The sequence below is a fragment of the Pseudopodoces humilis genome, chromosome 14 (genome assembly GCF_049639895.1).
Source record: "Pseudopodoces humilis isolate 2021_Gansu_Grassland_sample_001 chromosome 14, ASM4963989v1, whole genome shotgun sequence".
Taxonomy (NCBI): Eukaryota; Metazoa; Chordata; class Aves; order Passeriformes; family Paridae; genus Pseudopodoces; species Pseudopodoces humilis.
The window spans coordinates 12437854-12460939 of NC_142213.1; the positions used below are offsets into that span (position 1 = coordinate 12437854).

General features: G+C 39.1%; 2 protein-coding genes across 4 annotated transcripts in view; both read right to left on the reverse strand.

Annotated features, from left to right (window-relative positions):
- HEATR3 (HEAT repeat containing 3) lies at positions 1–23046 on the reverse strand. Of its 3 annotated transcripts, none has more exons than XM_088062136.1 (15): positions 22590–22709; positions 21335–21507; positions 20734–20821; positions 19665–19777; positions 17851–17960; positions 16955–17095; positions 15275–15558; positions 14929–15019; positions 11829–11986; positions 10754–10836; positions 10359–10495; positions 7662–7750; positions 6732–6875; positions 6534–6630; positions 1–5585 (listed from the first exon to the last, which is right to left on the reverse strand). In XM_088062136.1, the coding sequence occupies exons 1-15, from the start codon at positions 22707–22709 to the stop codon at positions 5557–5559; spliced, it is 1857 nt and encodes a 618-aa protein (XP_087918262.1). In that variant the 3' UTR covers positions 1–5556. The 3 variants fall into 3 exon arrangements, with proteins under 3 accessions (XP_087918262.1, XP_005526427.1, XP_014110957.1); XM_005526370.3 differs by having other exon boundaries at positions 2–5585; positions 6454–6630; XM_014255482.2 differs by lacking the exon at positions 22590–22709 and adding an exon at positions 22912–23046 and having other exon boundaries at positions 3–5585; positions 6454–6630.
- CNEP1R1 (CTD nuclear envelope phosphatase 1 regulatory subunit 1) overlaps positions 22955–23086 on the reverse strand; it is a 6066-nt gene continuing 5934 nt past the window's right edge. The window contains exon 7 of the transcript XR_015773742.1: positions 22955–23077. The gene's annotated coding sequence lies outside the window, so the exon portion shown is untranslated. The remainder of the gene's footprint in view (positions 23078–23086) is intronic.

The following is a 23086-nucleotide window of genomic DNA, read 5'->3' on the forward strand; positions in this document are numbered from 1 at the left end:
ACAGCAACGCTGAATAGTACCAGTTCTTGTCAGACTCGGTTTTATTTTTAATGTTTTCATACTCCAGCCTTAAAACATCTTTAATATCAGCTACAAAGTTTCCAGCATTTTGCACGAAGGGCCTGGTGCTTCCCCCACTTTCTGAATTGCATGGGAGATAATTTCTCTTTCGGAAGCTGGAGGTGGGGGCTTTAGAATTAAAAAGTCGCATTCCAATTTCAAGCATTCCATGAAGTGAACAGTTTGCAAAGAATACTTAGCACCATTTCCTGGTGACAACCAAAGACTTAAGTTCTGGCTTCTCCCCACCATTCCAGAGCAGAACATACTGTCCTCAGCAGTCCTCTGTTGTGTCACAGCGTGTCTGATCTGCATTACTCAAGAGAAAATTAACCACAGCAAGAGGGTGAAATTTGGAGTCGAGTTGACAAACTTATTTGTTTTGAAAATTAGGACTTGTACCTAAAACTAGTACTGAAAGCCAAATGGAAACTGGTGGGACTTGAACACATCTTGGAACTGGGGAATAACCTTTATGAATAACGATATTTTCCAAACCCCACATTTTTCAGTTATTCTGACAATTACAAGTGTAGCAGGAAAATGTAAAAAGATGAGTCTAAATGATGTTCCCTGCACATGAAACATTAAGATTAAAAAGTTTCAATTAATAAACTTTTTTTAAAACAACAAAGAAAAGTGTAAGTCAAAGGATTCCACATTACCCTTAAGAAGGTTTAACAGCTAACAGGAAAAATAACTGATTTGTTTCCTTTTCTTTTTAATGAAGCTAGTTCCACAAAACCCCATGATTTAGCCTACACTCATAGCACGTAAATGCCAACAAGTTTTGTTTTAGGACTGAGTTTTATTAATTTACAAGATTCCTCAGTAGCAACCCTAGTGCCAAGCAAATATAGCCAAGACAGGTGGTGTAGCTACACAAATGCTTTAGATTAGCAAGTATATCATGGGGGCATAAAAAACAAAACCCACACTTTAATATGGTCAAATTGGGGTTTTTTTGATCACCGCTTTGAATTTTAATTCTTTTATTTACTAAAAAGGGAAATTCCCAGGAAGGGTCATTTGGAAGCATCTTGCATTTACTAGCTGAAACTTACAAAAATTACACAGAAACAAAATTAAAGTGAATTGACTTAAATGCCTTCGTTTTTTTCCCAGAAGGTACAAAAATGAACAGTTTTAAATTATCTGAAAATTAGACCAAAAAAAACCCCATCACTCAAGTAAAAGCTTCTTCAAACAGAAAGGCTCACCATGCATCAGCCCTGGTGGAAAAACTTCAAGTTCCTTAATTTGCTGTAAGAAACCTCAGATTTTGCCAATTACCTTAAAGTTATATATCTTAAGAGCTTGTCCAGAACAAACTATATATACATTGTTTGCTCAAGTCACTTGAGCCAGAAAGGAATAATTACATTATTTTCAATGACCACTACCATTGCCTGAATTGGAATTTGCAACAGTAAATGTAAGGCTAGACATTTCTGTCCAATCCTTGGGAATGTTTTTATTGAAAATCCCTTACTAAGGAAACAACTTGAGTTTATGGGCATTTTTATTTGGTTGTTTTATGTTCATATTCCACAAGATATGAATTTCATTTTTAATACTTAAACCAATACTTAAAAACTAATTTGAAATTAATTTGTTCTCCAATGCAGTTTTCACTTTGTAATTTCACTGTGCTCTCATTTTTTTTGTCTCTCAAAATACAAACATCAAACCAACCCAAATAGTACTGAAGTTATTCTTGAAGTTATTCTTGTTCTAAGAAGACAATCTTTAAAAAAAAAAAAATAGCCCATGCTGTGCAAAAAATTACATTCAACACATACCACAGCCCCAAAAAGTTAAACTATTGACTTGACTGGGGTACACAGCAATCTTCTGCTTCTGAATGTCAAGGCTCGATGTATAAACAACAAATGCACATTCAAATCTTGCCCCACTTGTTTCTTTTCATAGAGAGCAAGAATAAAACCACACAAGTGATTAATTCCTTATTTCCACAGCTGGGAATTCAACATTTTGCAGGCTGCAGAGACCAAGGCAGTAGAAAATGCCAGAGGTCCTGCTGCTCCTGAACAGGGCAGAGGACCCACAGCCTCTTTCACACTCTTTACTTGACAGCACAGACCAAGGTAAATTCAGCACCTGTTTTGGCATTACAGCTCAGCTCAGAGCCACTCTGTTGTGCTCAGCCTCAGAGACACAAGCAGAGCAGCAATCCATAGGATTGCCAAGGACTGCGGTTTTTAACTGAAGCAGACAGATGCCTTAGGGACCAGAATAAGCAACCCAATTCAGATACCTGTTTTGATTCCAGTCTTTTCTTTGTGATTAGATTAACTGATGAAGATCACTTACATCTATTTAGTATCTACTTATGCTACACACTGTCTACATAAGTCAAATTTCTGCCACCCTCAAAGTATCAAGATCTGTAAAGGATCTTGTCTTTGTCTGAAGCTTACCTAGACCTATTAAATAAAGAAGTGTTCAAAGAGCCCCCAAAACATTTAATTTGCACGTCATCATCACTTCTGCTGCTGCCTTAATTTTCCTTAGTTGTGTCAGCATAACTTTTGTAGACCCAATCTTGTAGCTTAGCTCTTTTGTGCCAGTGTGTCTCATCTGGTTTTACTCCCTGATTTGTCACTTCTTTAAATCACCTAACTTGCCTTGTCTTCCATAGATTCATCAATCTTCTATAAATTATATTGTTTGTACTATGCACCAATCTCATTATGAAAATATTTTTTCAAAACATTCAGCTGATCAGTACATAGCAAAAAGATAATCTGTGCATTCCTATTGCCAGAAGAGCTTAGGATCTAAATGTCAGTCTGTTTTTCCACTTGAAGGAAAAAAAAAACCCAGGGTCTAACTGATTATAAAGAAAATCATGTTTCTATGTGTATATGTTTCTATCTTCTGTATATTTATCTCCAACTTTCAGATTTGTATTTGTAGATGAAATGTTTCTTGTCATTATAACCTAAAAGAAAAGCCCAGAACAAAAAATTAACATACTTAGGTTTTCTAATGGTCCCCAGGAAACAGATTCTGGCTGCTACACTTGTAAAATGCAATGTCCTACATTTGGGACAGTGCTTTTGACTGGATGACCAAAGGACAGCCTTGGAGAGAAGGACCAAAGGGTCCTGGTGGACAGCAAGTTGAAGGCAGCAGAGCATGCTTGCAGTGACAACAGCTAACAAATAACAGGCTGTGCTGGCAGGAGCATGGGCAGCAGGACAAGAAAACCAATTACTTCCCTCTGTTCAGCACCTAGATCACATCTGGAGTAGTGCATCCAGTTTTGGGCACTCAGTACAAGACACAGTAGAGCAGGTCAAGCAGAAGGCCACTGAGATGGTTGGAGGATGAGAGGGAATACAAGGAACAGCTGAGGGAGCTGGGTTTATTTGGCCTGGAGAAGAGGGAGATACAATTGCTGTTTTCAGCTGCTAAGTGGGGGTTAGGACATGGAGCCAGGCTCTCCTTGGTGGTGTGCAGTCAAAGGACAAGAGGCACATTTTGCAGCAGGGGAAAGTCCTACAAGGCACAAGGGGAAAAGGAAAAAAAACTGTTTCCATGAGAGCAGTCAAGCCCTGGAAAAAGCTATTCAGAGTTGTATAATTTCCATTCTGGGAGATGTTCAAAGCCTAGCTCAACCTGTCTCACAAGTCAGCCCTGCTTTGATCAGAGGACTAAACTAAGAGACCTCTAGAGATCCCCTCCAATCTAGAACATCCTACAATTCAATGTAGCACCCAGAAAATGAAAGCAGCACTTTGCACGTGGAAGTCCTTTAAGTGCTCCAAACAAATAGTAATAATACCTTTTATCAGGCTAATTGTATACTATCCTCAGTGTACAGTAAGTATAGCTAACACCAGGATTAAAATTCACACACTATAGGGTATTATGCCATAATCCACCTTTCCTCAGCTGTTACACTCCAGACCTCTTCACTGCCTTCCCTGCCAAATCCCTGGATAACCTCTCAACCCTCCATGCTCTTGACTTCTGGTTTTCTCTAGTCCAGCCTCAATGGCTCTTGAGCCCTCCCAATCCTGCCTGCTCCCTCCTTTGATTAGCAGGCATCGCATCACACATTTCATCTGGCTCCTGTAAAGTAACAGCAGTAACAGCACTTCCAGGCAGTCAGCTGCCTCAACTCATCTTTCGCTTCCTCTTGCATTTGACAAAATACCTTGTCAGGATTTCAGAAAGTCAGTCATTTGCAAGTTACCAGTCAGTTCTCAAGTCTACTTTCCAATCTTAGAGACTGAAATCTAACAAACCAAGCAAATTCAGTCTTTTTAAGATACACACTTTTAACATGGGAAAAGCTTTGCCAAAAACTGTATGCCTGAGCTAAGGCAGCACATTGAGAGAGAGGAGAAAAAAACTCCCATTCCAAAAAAACCAGCAAAACAAAATGCTTTTGTGTTTAGTTGCAGGGTTATTTTCTTGAAAAACATGTATAAGGACCTCAATCACAGAAACAATACCAAAGCTTTTGATATATGGAAGCTCACATACTATTTTTGTGAATCAATGATATTTTTAAAAAATATTTTCTGTATTTTACAGCTTAAAAATCTCCATCACAAATATTTGCAAAAGGTATTCTAAGCAAATATAAATTTACTTCAGGTAATACCTCAGTATAAAAAATACTTTCTGTTAGATTTACTACTTCCCTGAATTCAAACTCATCCTGATGTAGAATTACAAGGAAGACTGTAAAATAGAAGACTTAATTTTCAGAAATACCCATCAAAATAAAGACAGGGAGCTGTGTCTAAGTGTAGGATCTGCTTACACTGATTTTCACATCAAAAAGCTATCATACTGAATTTATCATAAATTAAACTGAAAATTTTCTCCTCATGAAAAATCAGATCCAAGTGTTGACTGGAATCTACACATTTATCACACAATCCTTTTGGGAAGTCTGCCATAAGTGCCTGTGCAATTCTAGGAACAGGTAAGAGCAAACAGCAAATATGAACATCCTCCCACTGCTCAATTCCCTGAAATAGATCTTGAGCTTTTCCTTTTTTTCCTTTCCCAATTTGTCACATGACCAAGAATATTTTCAGAATTACTTTTGCACACAAGTGCAGTTTTCTGCCAGGGTACATGAAAATATCCAGGTAACAACAGTGGTGCTTATGTACAGACCTCAGGACCTAAAGACACCTTCTTATCACTCCAACAATCTCAGGGTATGCTACGGGGTTTTTTGATGCTGATATGTCTTTCATATTTGCATCAACCCAAAAGTATAAAAATACCGAATGTCTTAAATGTAGCATTAATATCAAAGCAAAACTGCTCTGCTCAGTAAACTTTGGAAGCTCAAAATAGTTATATTTTTTGAAAACATTTCTTAATAAAGAAAACCTTAAAAGTTCCTCGATGTTTCAAGTTGGGGTTTTCCCTAGTGTCTCCTGATATGCAATGAATCTTCTCAAATTCATCTTCACATTATCAAGAACACACAGTTGATCTGTACTATATTGTCCTTTTCCTTCTTTTCGCATCTGTAAAACCAAAAGAACACATCGTTTACTAATGGAGAAATTTTTCCTATTAGATAACCTCAAGTTTTGTAATTCTGTATATAGGTGTTCTATCAAGATATGCTACCCATGGCTTGTGAGAACTCCAAGGTGTTCCCATGTGCACGTGGGGAGCTTAGCACTTATTTCTGCAAGTCAATTTACTGTAATACATTGCTGCCTGAAACTAGACTAATGGTACATTATTTCAGCCAAAAATCTGAGGCACTTCTTCTCTGTGGCTTCTTATATGGAATACCTTGCACATTTACCCTAACAATTGAAGCACCTGTGTGTACAGTGCTTAGCTTTTAGACTATGAAAGTCACTCCTCAGGCTGCATCTGACCAAAGAAATATGTGGAAGATCATTCCCTGTTTAAGTCTAGGATGTACCTAAAATCACAGCTTAGAATGCCAGTCTTGTTATTCTTGACAATACAGGATACATGAACTGTTTTAATTAACCAAGAATGAAATAAAAACACCCAACTGCAACTAGAAGTTTAAAACCAAGATGTCAATGTAACTTCAGAAAGGACTTTTCTCCCACCTCCAGAGACATCTGCAGGATTTTTTGTACAACTCTTTCAGAACAATACAGTGATTTGGACATCAGTAATACTGATGGTGTAATGCAGATGTTGCAATGCAGGTGCTGCACTGTTACCTTGACACTTCCATGAACTTTAAGGTAAGTGTATTTGCTTTCCTCTAAAGTTGAGTATCAGAAAATCAAACACTTTTCTTCTGTCACCTTATAAATTAATTATCTCTTCCAGGAGTCAAAAACTCAGCCTTTAACCCACATTGTGTGCTGAGACCTTGAGCTGGCTGCCCTTGATGCCTACCCTCATTCTAAACACTGGCTGAAATTCCTTCAGTGCTGGAAGCAGCTTGATCTGTAACGCTGCATTTTCTGCTTCTTTACCATCTGCAAATACATCAAAAAGTGCATCCAAGGCTTCCCCTGCTACCACAAGAGATGATTCCTTCATGGCAACCTCAAGAAGAAATTTTCCAATCATCTGTAATGAGAAAGAAGAATTGATTTTTCCAGCAATGCTAAAGAAAATTGAAAGAAACATCGAAATTATTTTAAGCTTGCAATGCAAAGTTTGCTTTTCACCTTTAGTGTTTCAGCTGTATCTTGCCCTTTTGCCAGGACACTGCCAGAAATTCCAAGGATGCTCACCACATTCACTCTAACACTGGCATTGCTGCTTTGAATACCAGCTTCACATAAAGCCAAGAGCTGCTCAGGAGTCATACACTGGTCAGCAAGGGGAAAGGAAGGGAAGAAGGAAGACAGACACAGTTAGATTTTCAAAATTTTGGAAATTCTGAAATATGACATTTAGACACTGTACTTTTACAGATCACAGGCAAATTCTTCACAGAAAAACAGTCCTAGATTATGGAAACTATACGAATTCTAAAATTGCAATTATCAAAAAATACCAATTCCTTTTCAACTTGTTTCTTCCAGAACATAACCAAGGCTGACACGAAGTTGAAGGAAAAGTTCTAAGATTCTCACAAATTTATCTAGCTCAATAGCTACTTCCAACTTATTGCAACTTACAGTATAGAAGCCCCATTTTCAGGTTAAGGCCAGAAAGGACTAGCAGACTATCTAGCATTGTATAACAAATAATTATGCTTCATTCCTGTATTCAACTCACTAATTCATATCCAACCAAAATTCATGGACCACCAGCTTCAACTAGGTGACATCAGGAAATAAAGAATCCACATTTCTAGGTGCTAATTTTCTAAATATTTGTCATTATAACTATCTTCTAAAATACCTGTGTCTTATTGTTATTCTGGTTTTGAAATAGCTTTCATCTGTTTACATGTTAAGGAGGAGATATATTAAAAAAAAAATCCTGTAAGGTCCACGAGAAACACAGTTAATGCTATTAAATCTGTTCTTCCAGTGTTCACAACTGCTGAAATTTTGAATTAAATTTATATTGTTTTGTTTCAAAAATTTTCCAGCCCAATCTCACAGGAATTTGAACCTACCAGAGCATTTGAGTTTGAAAGCTTTTACCTGGGAGATGTTCTTTGATGCCATTGTTTGTAGGAGAGCCCTCAAAGCGCTGGATACAGCTTCCAGGAATTCTGTGTCTGTAGGGAGTTCTGTCAAAGAACAGAACCCAGAGCCAGAAGATAAACAGTAATATGAGGGACACAGGAAGCAAAGAAATACAAATTCCTTAATTGTTCCTCCAGGTACAACCACAACAGGAAAAGCTAGGTTTTCCGAGACTGGTCTCTGTAGGTTGTAACCATAGTGATTTGTTCGAATTCAGCACTGACTGCATATAGAGGTTACAACACAGCTGGGCCTCCTTTTCAGGCACATCCCTGGTTGAGAGATTTGTGTGACCCAATGGACAGTGCCAGCCACTGTCACCAGAACAGCAGCTGGAAACGGGTATCACATGGAGGCCATGATACAGGAACTGAGAAAACTACAGAAGCTGATGGCATACTTTACCTCCTTTCTTCTGCCTTCTTAAGCAAGCTTTTCAGACACCCAGAACACTGGACTCTTTCCAATTCATATAAAGAGCATGTTTTCTGGTGGTTTAATAACATTTCAGGAATGTATGACTCAAACACTGCATTATTCTTGTTTAACTACAAACTCATCAGTAGCAGCCATCACCTTCAATCCATGTTCTGCATTTCTTGAAGCTTTTCATTCTCCTCTAATGCATTTATTTTCTGGACCACTCCAGATGCAGAACTTCTTGATTTATGTGCATCTCCTACCTTCTCATGTAAATAATCAGATCTTTATCAGATCTTTTACTCTGTAAACCACAGAATTCCTTCTAACCACGTGTTGGTATGTTATCAGCTCTATTTGGCAGTTTTCATTACACAGTATTTAAACATTAAAAAAACAGGCCTGTGCCATTAAATTAATTTTAGCATCCTTATGTGTCTTCAGATAGCAACTTCTCCAGCTTCATCTGAGAACAAAGCATAGCATGTAGACCCAAAATCTTGGAAGTCCTCTCTTCAAGCACGAGATATTTTGTGTGAATTTCTCTGCATGTTTTCATAGGCATTTTCATTTCTGTGTTTTAGTTTTCCACGCACTGCACTCTCAGTAATAAGGTTCCCATAGACTGACCACATGTCTTTAAAGACACTGAGAAAAAAGCGTGTTTTGCAGGCAGATGCATTTTCAAGCACTAATGCAGTGTCATTTTATACACCACAGCAGAGCACTACATAAGCTACATCTGTGGCTACAAATGGAGACACTTGAAGGGAAGGAAACTGAGCTTCTTGAGCTTCTGAGAGATGAGAAATGACAAAGCCACACATATGCCAGACTTCAACAAAACTGTCTTAGGGAAAACGTTTTCTGACAGTTTGGAGAATTGGCAGCTTTTCCAGGTTCTAAGAATATCTCTTTATTTTTTGAAAACCCATCACCACTCACCTTAAAACAGAGATTATCAGAATAGTCTGAAGGAAACAGCCTGTCAGCGACCCACATCCTCACTTTGGAAACAGGTGGGGTTTTTTTAAACCTTTTTTTCTTTTTTTTTTTTGCAATTTTGGTTCAGCTTCTCTCATGTCAGTAACAGAGAGATCATAGCATAAATGATCCAGCAGGATTTTGGAAATGATGCTGCTCTCATGTATAGGACCACAGCAGCTGGAAATGCTATCTGCTGTACAGATGATCCAACACTGTATTAGCAGATGTATGGAGAAACCTTCACAGTATGTCTGTGAAATAATTCATCCTGGAGGAACTACAGTGAAGACATCCTAGTGTTTACCAGGATGTATCACAGAATCTGTGAGGCTGAGAAAGACCTCAGAGATCAGTCCAACCTGTGACCAATCACTGCCGTGTCAACCAGACCCTGGCACTTAGTGCCACATCCTGTCTGTCCTTGAACATCTCCAGGGATGGTGACTCCACAGTCTCCCTGGGCAGCCCATTCCAATGTCTAAATACAGATCTAATATGTATCATAAATACGTGTGTGTATATGTATATATAATATTCTAAAATAGTATTTTTAGAATTATATTTATTACCTTGAAATTGAACCACAACCAAAACAGGAAGCTGAGCAGCTTTACTATTTAGTTGTAACAACTTTGCACACTTTCTTATTACAAATATAATTCCAATAAAGCTAGGCCATCATAAGCATAAAGCACATCCTGGGGACAAGGTGACAGCTCTCTTATCTACTGTAATAAGCACAGACACTCTTGAGATTTTTGCACCAACTGCTTCTGCCATAATTTGGTAAGATTACTAGAAAAAAATGACGTGAAAGACTATGCTAGACATGTTTTGTTTTCACATCTCTTTAGGCTAGCTAAGACATTTAAAAAGAAAATGTCCCATCTTCTTCACGTCTGTCTCATTGCTGAAAAACTGTTATTACCACAAATAAGATCTAGCAAACAGTTCTGGTCTCCCAACAAGGCAGTTTTAATCTACTAAGAGACTTCCTGCACAGACCCAAACGTGAAGCAGATTCTTGCATTACAAGCAGACTTGCTCAAGGTGCAGCTTGGATAAACACATCTTAAAGGATACACTGTTATGTCAGTATGTATTGGCAACATTCTGTGTCCTCATTTGAAGGACCAGTGGGACAAAATTAGTAATAAACAGCATTGGAACATAACATCCATGGCTACCTTTTATTTAGATGATCAGCAAAGGAGGCCAGCAAGTCCTCTTCACTAAACATCTTACCTTTTTTAGAAAAGATCAGCTGTGAGAGATGCTGTGCAAGGGACTGAAGTGCTGAAGCTCCCCCAAGACAATCCACATCTGACACCAACAAAATGCTCTGAAGACATGTTAAAGCTCTACACTGCACTGCATTCAGTCTGAAAAAAACAAAAAACACACTGATCAGGTACTTTTGAAAACACCTGTTGAAGTATAAAGAGGAATCTTGAAATTAATAAGGCTGTGGATCCAGTGTGAATTTCACAAAAACATTTGTATCTCTTTATTCAAAACCATATATCAGATCTGCCAGTTTCCACATCTTAAGAGCAACCCAAAGATGGACAATCCTTCTAAGGGTTCTAAAACAACAGAATATACACGAAAAATAGTAAGAGAGACAATGAAATGCCTACTTTTTAATTAATGGTTTCCAAGACGGATTGTGCATACAGATGTCTAGAGCAACAGTGTTCGGAAAAGCAGTTTTTTCAAGAATCTGAGGAGGGGAAAAAGAAAGGTTTAGCAATAAAGCTCTTTTTTCCTTTTTTTAATTTTTTTATTGTTACAGTGTGTTCAGAGGGAAGGCTGAAATTTTAGCTTAATGTCAAACAGTTTTCTAGATAGCAAATATCTCACCTGCTAAAAATGCCAGAATTTTCCTCTATCACTTAAATGGTGTAATTATACACTGAGTTTAGCATAGCATATTTTAAGTGTTCATCTGTACTAACAATAGATGATTTTCTAGGTTTCTGCTATTCCTTCTTATTTAGCTCTTTCTTCTTATAGATTCTGCTACAGGATTTTCAGATAGCTGCAAGTCTGGAAGGCCTTGCCATGAAACTCTGGCTATTAAGTACAAAAAGCCTTCAAACTTTTCACCTCACACCTCAATGTCTTAGCTCAGAATTCTACAATGCTGCTGAACTAGCACAGTAACTCATTCAAATAAAAAACTTCACCTTTACAACCCCAAATAAAAATGAGCAAAACAACTCTGAAACAAAAACATCCAATGTCCTGTCAGTGCCAAATACTGTATTTCAGACACTTTCTATAAAACAGGGAGAGGAACTTGCACTTTTTCAGTGCTGACTGTTGCCATTCGTGTTACTTCCACCTCATTTAGCTAATACAGAAATCTGGCTGTCACACTTCAGCCAAGTCTGCTTTCTTTTTGCGGGTAATCTTTTCCATGTCCAAATCAAGGAATAACAACCTTTGTATTTTGGGGGGAAAAAAAAAAATTAAAAAAAGCCCTACCTGTTTTCTGAAACACATGACTCTTCTATTCCCACTTACATGAGGAATTTATTTAGGTCATGCAATGAGGCACCACCACCTCTAGGCCAAAAAAGTGAGGCCAAACTCATTTAAATAAATACTCCCTTCCTCCAGGTAGATTGGGATAATTTGTTTGCCTAACCTGGGATACAAAGCAGGAACAAGGGAAAGACCATGTGTTGGAAACAATATGGAAGACAATACCTTCTTTGGTATGAGGTTGTTCAGAAATGCTGAGTTAACCTCATCAGAGAGGCACAAGGGTGACAGCAGCAGCCCACTCCCCTCATTGTAAGAGTTCTCCATGAACAAGTCACTCTCATCACTGCTGGAGAGTTCTTCCCACTCGTCATCAGAGGGATCTGAGAACACAAGACAGACTTGTAAATGAAACAGCCCTCATGCAACAGGTATCCTACTTCTCAATTGAAACTGGCTCCTCCAAACTTCTTGGCTCAGGAATCTTTAAGCTCTTGGGATATAACAAACTCACAAACCAAGTGGCATTAAGCCACAGTTTTAAATATTTTATTAAAAATATTTTATACTCACTGAGACCCAAATATTCTTACAAGAGAAGTTCTTCATATGTGGGCATGTTAATCACTAATATTAACGATGTGTTGTTTAAAAATATAAAAAAAAAGTATAAAAGAAATATTTCATAAAGATTTACTAAGATTTTAACTTGGATTGTACCACTTCACTTTCTGAGGTTGATTCAAGCATGCAAATGCATCAGTTTAACTTAACTTGTCTACTAACTGCAGACAGTTTAAGGCAATTGTTTCCTCTGGCAATACTGAAGCCACAGACAGATGTCCTCTGCCTGGGCAGTAACTGGGCTGGATGAAGATGTTACTGTCTCCACAGCAAGGTCAGTTAAAAAGAAATGATGACAGCAAAGAAAGCCAAATAATCTCTGATAGTCATTTCAGGCAACACATTTCACATAAATTACACCATGCCATACTTACATGACTTACTCTACTAGCAGATCTTTAAGGGCAGATATGGTGACAGGAGTCGAAGTCCTATTACCAAGAGGCTACTGTGTGAATAATCTGTCCATAGCTGAAGGGGGACTTGGGCTGGCAAGCTCAAACTAAACTCATCCTAATTTATATTTAAACTTACGTATCTACATCCACTGAGTTCACTCACATTTAGTTTCTTTAAATCTGGTTACATTTTAACTAGTGTTTACCCAAGTCCTAAGTCTACAGGTTAGACTGATACTTCTTTCCAACACATGAAAGCTCTGTGTACATAGGTCAGAATATTTAACTATTGTGACAAAAAAATATCATATTCACCCCCAAGTAATTTTGTTTGACACAGATTCTCATGAGATGTAGGTCCTGTAGTAACTACAGGAACAGCCATACACTTCTGTGGCAAAAGGTAAATTCACTGAAAATACAGCAAGAAAGATCCAAATGAACGCATTTCACTTGTGCTGTACAAATTCAAGAATTTATTTGAAGGTGATGGTTAAGGTTTTTCTGATGTAAAGTAACTCATCAAGGTGTGGAAACCTGACCACATAAGCATCTTATGGCAATATCCAATTAATTCTACAGCCATAATGTGCTGGTGTTATTAGCCTTTGCATGAGAAAATGGTTGTCTTTCATGCTTTACCAAAACATGGCAGCAAGAAACATGTAAACAAAGCAGAAACATCCCCCTTTCAGGCTCTTGCCTCTTCTAAAAAATTCCTTTTGCATCTTTATAAAACAAAGAAAGCAAAAAAATCTCTTGAAAACTAATTGATAACAACAGAAGCTGACAATGCAATTCAGCCATAAAAAACAAAGAAATTATAAGTTACAGTGCCTGACCAGGCCAGAACAGGAACTGGGATCTAGAACACTGGCCCATAACTATGATCGGGTCTCTTGAAATGTTCTGGGAAGCACAGAGGTATTTCAAGCAGCAATCCCATTTTACCTAGCCCTGGTAACCCAAGAACTACAGACTGGACAGCAATGCTGGAGTCTCTTGGCTTCTTGCCCAGGTGCCCATCAAAGAGGAGCACTCTGCTTCTTCCAAACACTGGCCAGTGCTCAGTAAAACACATCGCTCACCAGCCTGGTTATTCCTCTCCGTTCTGCTGCAAGCTGAGTGGTTTTATGAACTCAGCATAATGGCTAAAGCTATTTTAGCCCTCAAATAATTTGAAAATTAAATGAACAGCTGCCTCTGGATTCCTTTTAATTTCTAGAGACTGTCTGCCCATGAATGGGTAAAGTACTGTAGCGAAATACAACACAATCAATCTTACTTTACACTGAGTGAATGGCAGAATATGCAGCTTATCCACAAGAGATTTTCCAATTAAAGGGGAAAGCTTATGAATTACAGCTCATTAGATGAGAAAGGCAGTTATGAAAGGAGCTTCATACACTAGGTGCAGAATTTCCTTGTGCTGTAAGAGAAAAAAAAGTCACCATTGGGAATAACTGGGTATTACTGTGGATTTTATTAGAACCTGAAAGTTTTACTCAGTTACTTTCTACACAATTACTCCTGCATCAGGCTAAAACTACAATAGCAGTCAAGGTTTTCAGGTTTTGGAGGGTTTAGAGAATTAGTTTTGTTTGTTCGTTGGCTTTTTAAAATAGAACTTGATAATCTATTGTTTGGTTTCCTGAAGATTAGGAGAAAAGCTATCAAAACAGAGCTTCAGAGTTCATAAAAGATACAGAATACCTATATCCTACTCCCCACCTAATAACTGCCCCTCTTCCTCCTCCTCCTCAAGGCTCATAAAGGCAGAACTCTAGAAGCCGAGATCTACACTGCTGCCAGAGTTGCATGCAAAAGCTGTCCCTACTCCTAATTTTGCAATACTTGTAGTATCAAAACTAAATCAAAGCAACAAGATTTATCTGCTTTAAAAAAATTGATGCCCCCATGCTGCAATCAGATTCACACACACCTTGCATCAAAATAACAGTCAGACCACACTCTAACTGAACAAAGGTTTTGTTGTAACACTTTAGGAGATACCTCTTTGCTGTGAGTGCTTTTTTGTTTGTTCTTAAATGCTGGCACATTGCAGTATCATGCAAAAAAAAAACCCCAGACATTAAGCAACATAAGTCACTTAAATGAAGAAAAACCATTTAAATTAGCAATGGAAATGACAACCTACTTTACCCCTAGATGACAATATCAGGGACAATATGACCATGGGTGTTTGCCCTCAAGAATCCAGATGACCAAACATCAAACTAAACATCACCTATTCAGAAACAAAATACACCACAACACTTGCAAGGAACGAGATTCCTACAAACCTTCACTGCAGCACATATTAACAATGATTTCCAGAGCAGTCTGCTGAGCCGTCAGTAAAGCTGTCACTTCTTTCAGTTCCCACTTATCAGACTAAAAAATTAAAAACACGAACCAAATTTGATTTTGGAAGACAACATTTAAGTGCCATTTAAAGTATCCAAGCTGTCAGTTAAAAATACAGTCCAGCCATTTCCTCTTCTCATTCTACACCCAAACTTGAAAAAAAAACCCAAAACACATGCAGTGTTATCTACCATCTTTATGTTGGACATTCCAGAGAAAATTTTATTCTCAAAGAATGCCACTTGCCCTAAAGTTGTCCAAAAGCCAGTGAGCCGCACTTACTGGAAGTAAATCTGAAACGTCATTTTCTCTTCTGAGTTTTCCTTTTGGTATTTCTTCCATGTTATCATCTTCACTCAAAACACAGTTTTCTGTAGTATCACTCATGTTTTCCTCAGTTTCTGCTTCCACATCAAGTTTTAACCTGGTTTTTTCAGCTTCATTCATACGAATAATTGTTTCACCAGCATCTATTGCCAGTGATTCTGAAAATATCTTCAGGATTGCATTAACCGTGCTTCCCAAGCTGCCTGGTGGAATGGTATCCTTTATATTCCAGATAGTGCCTACATATGAGGTAACAAAATTATATAAATTATTAATGTGCTCAATTTCCAGCTCTGTAATAGCCTCTTTGTAAGGACACAGCCTCTGCTACTAAAAATGCTCCATGCTTATATTTGCTATAAATGTTCAGGTCTTTTCTCTAGAGATTTAATTTTTTTTTTATAACATTTCATATACTCATCTGTAATAATTGTTATGCCCACATCTTAAGCTCAAGTAAACTTCAGCATGTAGGTATTTACAGAATATTTATGTGGAGTAACCCTGTTGTCACTCTGTACCTGAGATAACAAATCCACACGTGAGAATAATTTTCTAAGGAGTCTCAAAATTAATTTCTTACATTCCAGTATCAAAACCCATCATGGTTAAGCATTTGAGGTAACAAGAATTCAAGATAGAGAATATGAGGTAGAAAGATCTACAGCTAGTAAAATCAAAACAACTCCTATTCCACTTATGATTGACTCATTTAACTGTTAAAAACTAAATGAGCAGTTAAAGTGGGCTATCACCCTGAGCAGGGGCTAAATTCAGAATCAAGTATTTAAGCCAGCTTTTTAAAACTAGTTGTAAATATCTACTTGTATTTCCAAAAGATATAACCTCACAAACCATCTGTACAGGCCTTGACAATCAGATGCTCAGACCACAGCAGAGAAGACTAAGCCTTCTGTCCTTCTCAGCCTCCTTTACCTGCTGTCTTGGGTTGCAATGCAAGATGTAACCAAAAGTAAGTATTCTATTAGCAGCTGTTAAAACCAGGTGAGGCAGTGTTCTTTACCTCTTCCACCACCCATCCTCCCACCAGGGGGTTATTTTCTGTTAATGGGCTATTGATTCTCACTGCAGGACTGATAAAATTACATCATCCCATTGGGAGATGCTCCATCCATGGGGAGAAGCCAAGCATTCCTACATGGATATAATCTGAGACTGAACACCACAGGCAGCCTTTGTCCTCTGCATTCCCACAGGAAGACCAGACTGTTCTACACCACCACTGGACCTTCAGAGGAAAACTGCACCTTTCTACAGGATCACTGCCTAAACAGAACCACGTCTGTCACTCCAGGAGAACTGCAGCCACCACTTAATGGGACTGCTACCAACACCCTGACCAACAGTGTCAGGTTGTACTCTGGCTCTGTCAGTGTGGTTTTTTGTACCACTGCATTTTTATTTTGATTTTCCTAGTAAAGAACTGTTATTCCTATTCCCATATCTTTGCCTGAGAGCCCCTTGATTTCAAGATTATTATAATTTGGAGGGGGGGGTTACAGTTTTCCATTTCAAGGGAGGTTTCTGCCTTCCCTAGAAGACACCTGTCTTTCAAAGCCAAGACCCCTACCATTCTCCCCATCTCAAAGCAATGAACCCCCTTGAGCACTGTACCTGCTATCAGTGTTCTCAGAAGGATGTGCTTCATGGTGCTCTCTGGACACAACATCACTGTTTCCAGTATTTGTTGTGCAGAAGCATTAAATGAAGAAAGAAGATCTGGATTATCTTCTGTCACTGCCTGCAAGCAGTTTGCTGCAGCAAACAACAAGAGCAAACATAATTAACAAACCCAGTAGTAGCTTTTGCTCTGCTAATGAGAAAGCATTATCTTCCTGAAAGCTGGAGTAATGAAATGCTGACACAAGAAAAATTTAATGTAGCCTCATGTTGTAATGGTCTGACACCGTCCTTCACAAGCTGTGTTTTAGACTAAAAGACATTCTGTGACAAGCCCATACATAAAACAGGTGATGGTAATACCACATCAGTCATGGAATTGGTTGTATTAATTTCAGCTACTCAAAATTAAATTTATCCATTGTATACTGATAATGGACAACATAAAAAAAAGCTGGAAACACACACACCTGTACAACCATTATGAAACTATAATAACACTGGTAAAACCAGATTGAAAGTGATTGGAATTGTTTGGGGTTTTCTTAGAAGGACTATCTTCTCTGCTCAACGAATTAAACCCTCCATTACCAAAATATGAAAACAAATGAAAAAACAGCCTCCCTCTAAAGCCCTATCCCCATAAAGTTTTTCTTCCCATGTAACCACCAATAATCCATTCTCTTTTGGACTGAAAGCAAGCACAACATATGTCAACTTATTTAATATGTGCTATTCAGAAATGAATTTAAAGTCTTATACTCAGTGCAAAGTTAAGCAATGCTAAAGTGGTTCCATTATACAATGAATGTAATATCAGAGTTAGTACATTCATATAGTAAATTAAAAAAAAATAAGTGTCTTTAAACCCTTTTCTTTTTATCACTTACCTACTGAAATAGCCAGATCCACATTTGTGGCAAATTTCTTCATGTAATGTAACACAGCCTCCAGACATCCTTCTTTATTGAATATGTATAGGGCAGTATTGTTGCATTCACTAATGAATGGAAAAGATCAGTCAAACTTTTTTCCAGAAAAAAAAAAGTACTCTAACAACATCTTAAGCACCCTATACTTGTTATTACTCACATTTTGTAAAGATACCTAAGAATTATGCAATATTCCAAGAGCTATCCTTCATTATTGAGGCTATGATCAACTCTGTACAAGATACTGAAAGAGAAGCTGCAAAATCATGGACACTTCTGCTTCTTCACACAGTATTTGGAGTTTATTTGGGAGCCTACCTACAGGCTCCTGCTGGAGTGTAGAAGGCAGCTCAGAGCTGTGGGCTGCAAGCCAGCCCAGGGCTTCCCGCAGCCACAGGAGACTTCACCTACAAACCCACTACCAGCAGAGTGGGCTGCTGCCTCTCTCAGTACTCACTCACTCCACACAATGACTGCTCTTACCATTCAGAAATGCATATTTGTTTTCATTACCTAATAGTGGGATTTGTATTTCTTCAAGTTCTCACAGCTACTCTCTTAAATTGATATATTGATACAAGACTAATTGAAACTAAAAAAAAAAGCACAGGAGCTAACTAGCTACAAGGGTCTTCAAAAATTAAATTTTGAAAATATTATGTCTCAGCATCAATGCCAGCCCTAAATTTATCAGTATCAAACATAGCAACAAAATGAGCAGGTCACATTCATTGCCACAAAGTTCAAAATACAGAAGTGATTTACATCACACTTAATGATTATGCTTCCTGTTCTCAAGCACTGACTGAAAAGCAAAAAAACATAATGAACACACAACATTGCTGAGTCAGAGTTACAAAGGGTCATGTATTCTGTGCAAGATGCTGAATGAGGAGTTTATCTACTGTCCCAATCCCTAAAAAAATAAATATCCCAGTTTAGAAACAAGGCCTCAAGCCAGCAGCCATATCACACAGACAGGCATACAGGCAGTTCCACTGAGGCACTGTACAGTGCTAAACAAAATCCTGTATGCAAAGTGTATAATGTGAGAAAAAATTAAGAAAAACAACACAAAGTTCAAGGAGAACTTTTGGTACAGATTTGTATCACTTCAATGTTTACAGTCATTTCTGTATTAATAGTGTTGCCACTTCTCTTCCTTCACCTGGTCTTTCCAATTTAAACGACTAAGAGAACAATTTACATTATTTTCTCACATAATAAGTGAATTTTTATCAGTGTCTCAGTAACTAAGGAATAGTTGCTCCAAATAGTTAATATTAATTTTTGGGATGATCTGCAGAGGGAGGAAATGTTATAAAACCTCCTCATATTCCTATAGCACTGATTAGAATTTCATTTTCTCCATTTCTTGTATCATGATATGGATCCACAGGAAATACATGCAAGAAGCCACAACCCAAACTGTACAACCAACTGACAAAACATGTTCAGAAAACAGGATCAGAACCCAGGATAAAGAACCAGTAGAAAAAGAATTTGTTACTCTTCTAAAACTAATGACCAACTTTGTGCACTTTTAGAATCCTTCACTTAAAAAAATTAATCTATACTAGAAGATAAACTTTTATTTCATATGAGATGAGAGCTCATCATTATTATAGCAAGGTACATGTAGGAGCAACACAATCAGAACAAATCCATCTTCCCATGCCATGACAGTAATTTCTTTTTTTGCCTCCATTACCATGCTCCTTTTCAGGAACAATTTAATTTAGTTAAAACGCCAGAGTTTACACAGTACTTACCATATATTCCACAGCAAATTAATAGCTTCATTGGCTATGTCTTCAATATAATTTTTGTTCATCCCTCTGCATTTCTGTGGAGACAGCTGGTTCACATCCAGTCCAGTGCTGCACTACAAGCAAACAAAAGAACTGGGGTTGGGAAACAATCAAGCCACAACAAGAAGCAAAACTTTTAAGTATTATCAGCACTGAGTGGAGAGATCCTCTCATGAAGTGTTTATTAACAGAACATCTGACTGTTTTCCTTTTTTATGAAAATTTGAATAAGTGATAAATTTTCTCTTGTAGAAAGACTCTTACAGTACTTGCTTTGCACTTAGTCTTTAGAAGCATTTTCTAATTAAAAAAAAGTACTTGGGAATTTTAGAATCTGAAGTGCTGTTTCTTGCCTATAGTCTGTATGCAGCTGTCAACAGCTGTTTCTAACCACAAAGATTAACTCAGCTAATACTTTACTGTGCTTTATAGTAATGCTATTACTCATATTTTAAAATGGGGAAGAAACATACAGAAAATGATAGTATTGCTCAAGGCTGCTCAAACAAGGATAACAGGTAAGAGAAATCTATGCAATTTCCAAACAGCAGAGCAACACCTGGACCAAACAAAGAATACAAATTCAGGTTATTCTACAGTAACTACCCAGCTGTACATCCAAACATCCATTTAGAATGGATGAATTAGATAGATAGACAGAATTTAAAATTGCTCACCAAAAAAACCTCACTAGAATAATGCTGCAGAATAAATGAAAGACCTAGATTCTCACTGATGGAATAAACTTGTCTTAACTGACATTACAGACCCAAAATCTCCAGACCTTTCACTCAAAAATCATCCTTGGCAGCAAAACTTACCATGGACGCAAGTTAGCTGGCCAGGAGCCAGAAGGCAGTGACTAGAAATCTCTGGGATAACTTTTGTATCACTAAACCTATCAAAACATTATTTTAAAAGAGCTTTCAAATATCTTATTGTAATAATAGGTAAAAAATAGAACTGTTTTTGTATATGGGACAATTCAATGCCTAGATCAGGTTTAAAATCAAAATAAAAATAAACACACCTCTTTCAGAAGTGCAACCAGGGGTGTCATGATGTCAGATGTCACCATGTCATCACAGACATCAAATCCTCCACAAGCACTCAGATTCCTGGGGAGAACAAAAAAATTAATACTTTGAATGAGATACAATACTTTCCAAGAATGTTTAAAAAACCCCATGTCTTTGATATTCTTCTCTGAAGGTTATGGTACTTTTTGTTTTCAAGTCAATTTGTCTAAAGAGTAGCTTTAGTCTTCTACCTCACACAAAAGAATAACTTTGGTATTAGAAAAAAAAAAGTGATTTTCATTTATTCAGCAAGCATAATTAGAAAGTTTATCTGTACTAAAACATCATGGCACAAAATGCCATACAAACTGCACTCAAGTTCTTTTTCCTCCTAAAGCCATACATTTCTAGCATAAAGCCTGCTCCTGACATTGAAGTCTCACAGAACAAGAAAAGCCACTCTCTCACAGACTTTAGCCGATGTGGGCATAGTTCCTCAGACCAGAATTAAAGCAAGAGAGGCTGACACTCAAGTTCACAGCTGTCACCAGCAGAACCTCAGTTTCCCCCCCAGGATCCCCTCATTCTACCTGTGCAGTACCAAGAGCTTACCTGAGAGCACCTGCAGCTGTTTCCCGAACACCCAAACTGTGATCCATCAGCAAGGGCCCCAAACAGCGAACCACATCCCTCTGCACAAAGGCTGGGATAACATGCTTCTGCTGCAACAGCTTGGAAATACTGGCACAGGCATACTCCCTCACTTCAGCACTTGGATGCTGCAGCTGCAGAGACACAGACAGGCCACATCACAGTGAGGGAAAACAGAGCTGGAAGGTTTTAGGGAGTGAAAATATTGATCAGGGACAGCACTGTGGCTCCCGTTTTACTGCTCCTGAATGGAGCAGGAGCTTTTAACTTCCATGAAAGTATATAAATCCTTGCCTGGGTAATGTGTGTTAACTTTATGATTAGATAAGTGCTATTGTGGATATTTGACAAGACAGCCATATTCCAGACACAGATTTGACATTAGCTGGCACTGGTGAGACCTCAATTATCGTGTATTAAAAAAAGGACTGAAGTAGGGGGGAAAAATATCATCAGTGAAGTATAACAGACATAACACATGCCACCATAAAGAAAAGCTGAAGAAATGTCAAAAAAAAATAAAAATTATAGCCTTTAAATTAAAAGCATCTGCATAACAGCAGGAAACAACTATTCCCTACATTCCCCAAGACAACGTTGACTTGTGCTGTAGGAGTTTTAGGTGAGATACAAGAATTACAGATTGCAAAAATAATAACACAGTAGAAGTGCATATCCTGTAAGGCCACAGAGTTTGTTGAAAACCTAGCAGATAAACATCTGCTGAACAGAAGAATGGTAACATCAAATTCTGCCTCCATTGAAAAAGATGTCTCAGCTCGTCCTCACCTGTGCCTTTACTTTATCTCTCTTCCCCTCTCTATCCCTTTTCAGCATTTTCTATCCGTTATTCCTTATATGTGGCTCTGGCCACCTGTAGAAGTCTCCGGTCGGGCAGACCGAACGGAAGCCCCCGCAGGGACGAGGGGCACGGAGCTCCCCCGCTCCACCGCAGCAGTGCGCTCGGGAGCGCGGGCGGTGCCAGTGCCGCCCCGCCCGGCCGTGACGCCGGGGGAGCGACGCGGCGGCGGGAGGGGAAGGGAAGGGAGCCCCGTGCCGCCGCTCGGCTCCTTCCCGCCGGGGCGGGCCCGCACCCGGCCCTCGCCCGGCACCGCCGCGGGGGAAGCCCAGGCCTCGCCCCCCACGCCCGGTCCCGCAGCCCCCGCCGCACCCGCGGTCCGGAGCGGGGCTCGGGCCCGCCCGTCCCCGCCCGCACCTTCTCCAGCAGCTCCGCCGCCGCCTCCTCCTCGGGGCCGCGCTCGCCGCCGCGCTGCTGCGGGGGCCCGGCGGGGGCTGGGGGCGCCCTGCGGAACCGCCGCGCCCGGCTCTTGCCCATGGCTGCGCTCGGCGCCGGCGCGCCCACGTGTGCGGCCCCGCGCAGGCGCTGCGCCCGCCCCGCTGCCAACACCCCGCCCTGCCGCACACCCGCGCTCCCACCGCCAACACCCACAGCGGCCCGCACACAGGGGGGACACCGCGCCTGCTGCGCTCAAACAACAAAATTATCAATAGAAACAACGTCCTCTAAGGGCACTTACAGAGGCGCGATTGACCTGGAGGATGGAAACCTGGAAGGGGTTTCCTCTCTGGTGTCAGTATCCTAGATTACAAGAACCACATCAAATACAGGAAATGTTGGTCCGGTATGAAAGTTACAGAGTGCAGCTATAAATTTTCTGAAGTTCTTCTGTGTTCAGTGGAGATCTGTATTTG

Bases quoted from the DNA above. Each gene is read 5' to 3' on its own strand.
- HEATR3 (XM_005526370.3), bottom strand. From the start codon at position 22,709: ATGGGCAAGAGCCGGGCGCGGCGGTTCCGCAGGGCGCCCCCAGCCCCC. The intron at 17,961-19,664 runs GTAAGTACTGTG...TCCATTCATTAG, and splicing joins AATTTGCTGTGGAATATATG to TGAATGCAACAATACTGCCC. The intron at 5,586-6,453 runs GTAGGCATCAAG...TTGGTTTTACAG, and splicing joins AGCCAGTGTTTAGAATGAGG to ATGCGAAAAGAAGGAAAAGG.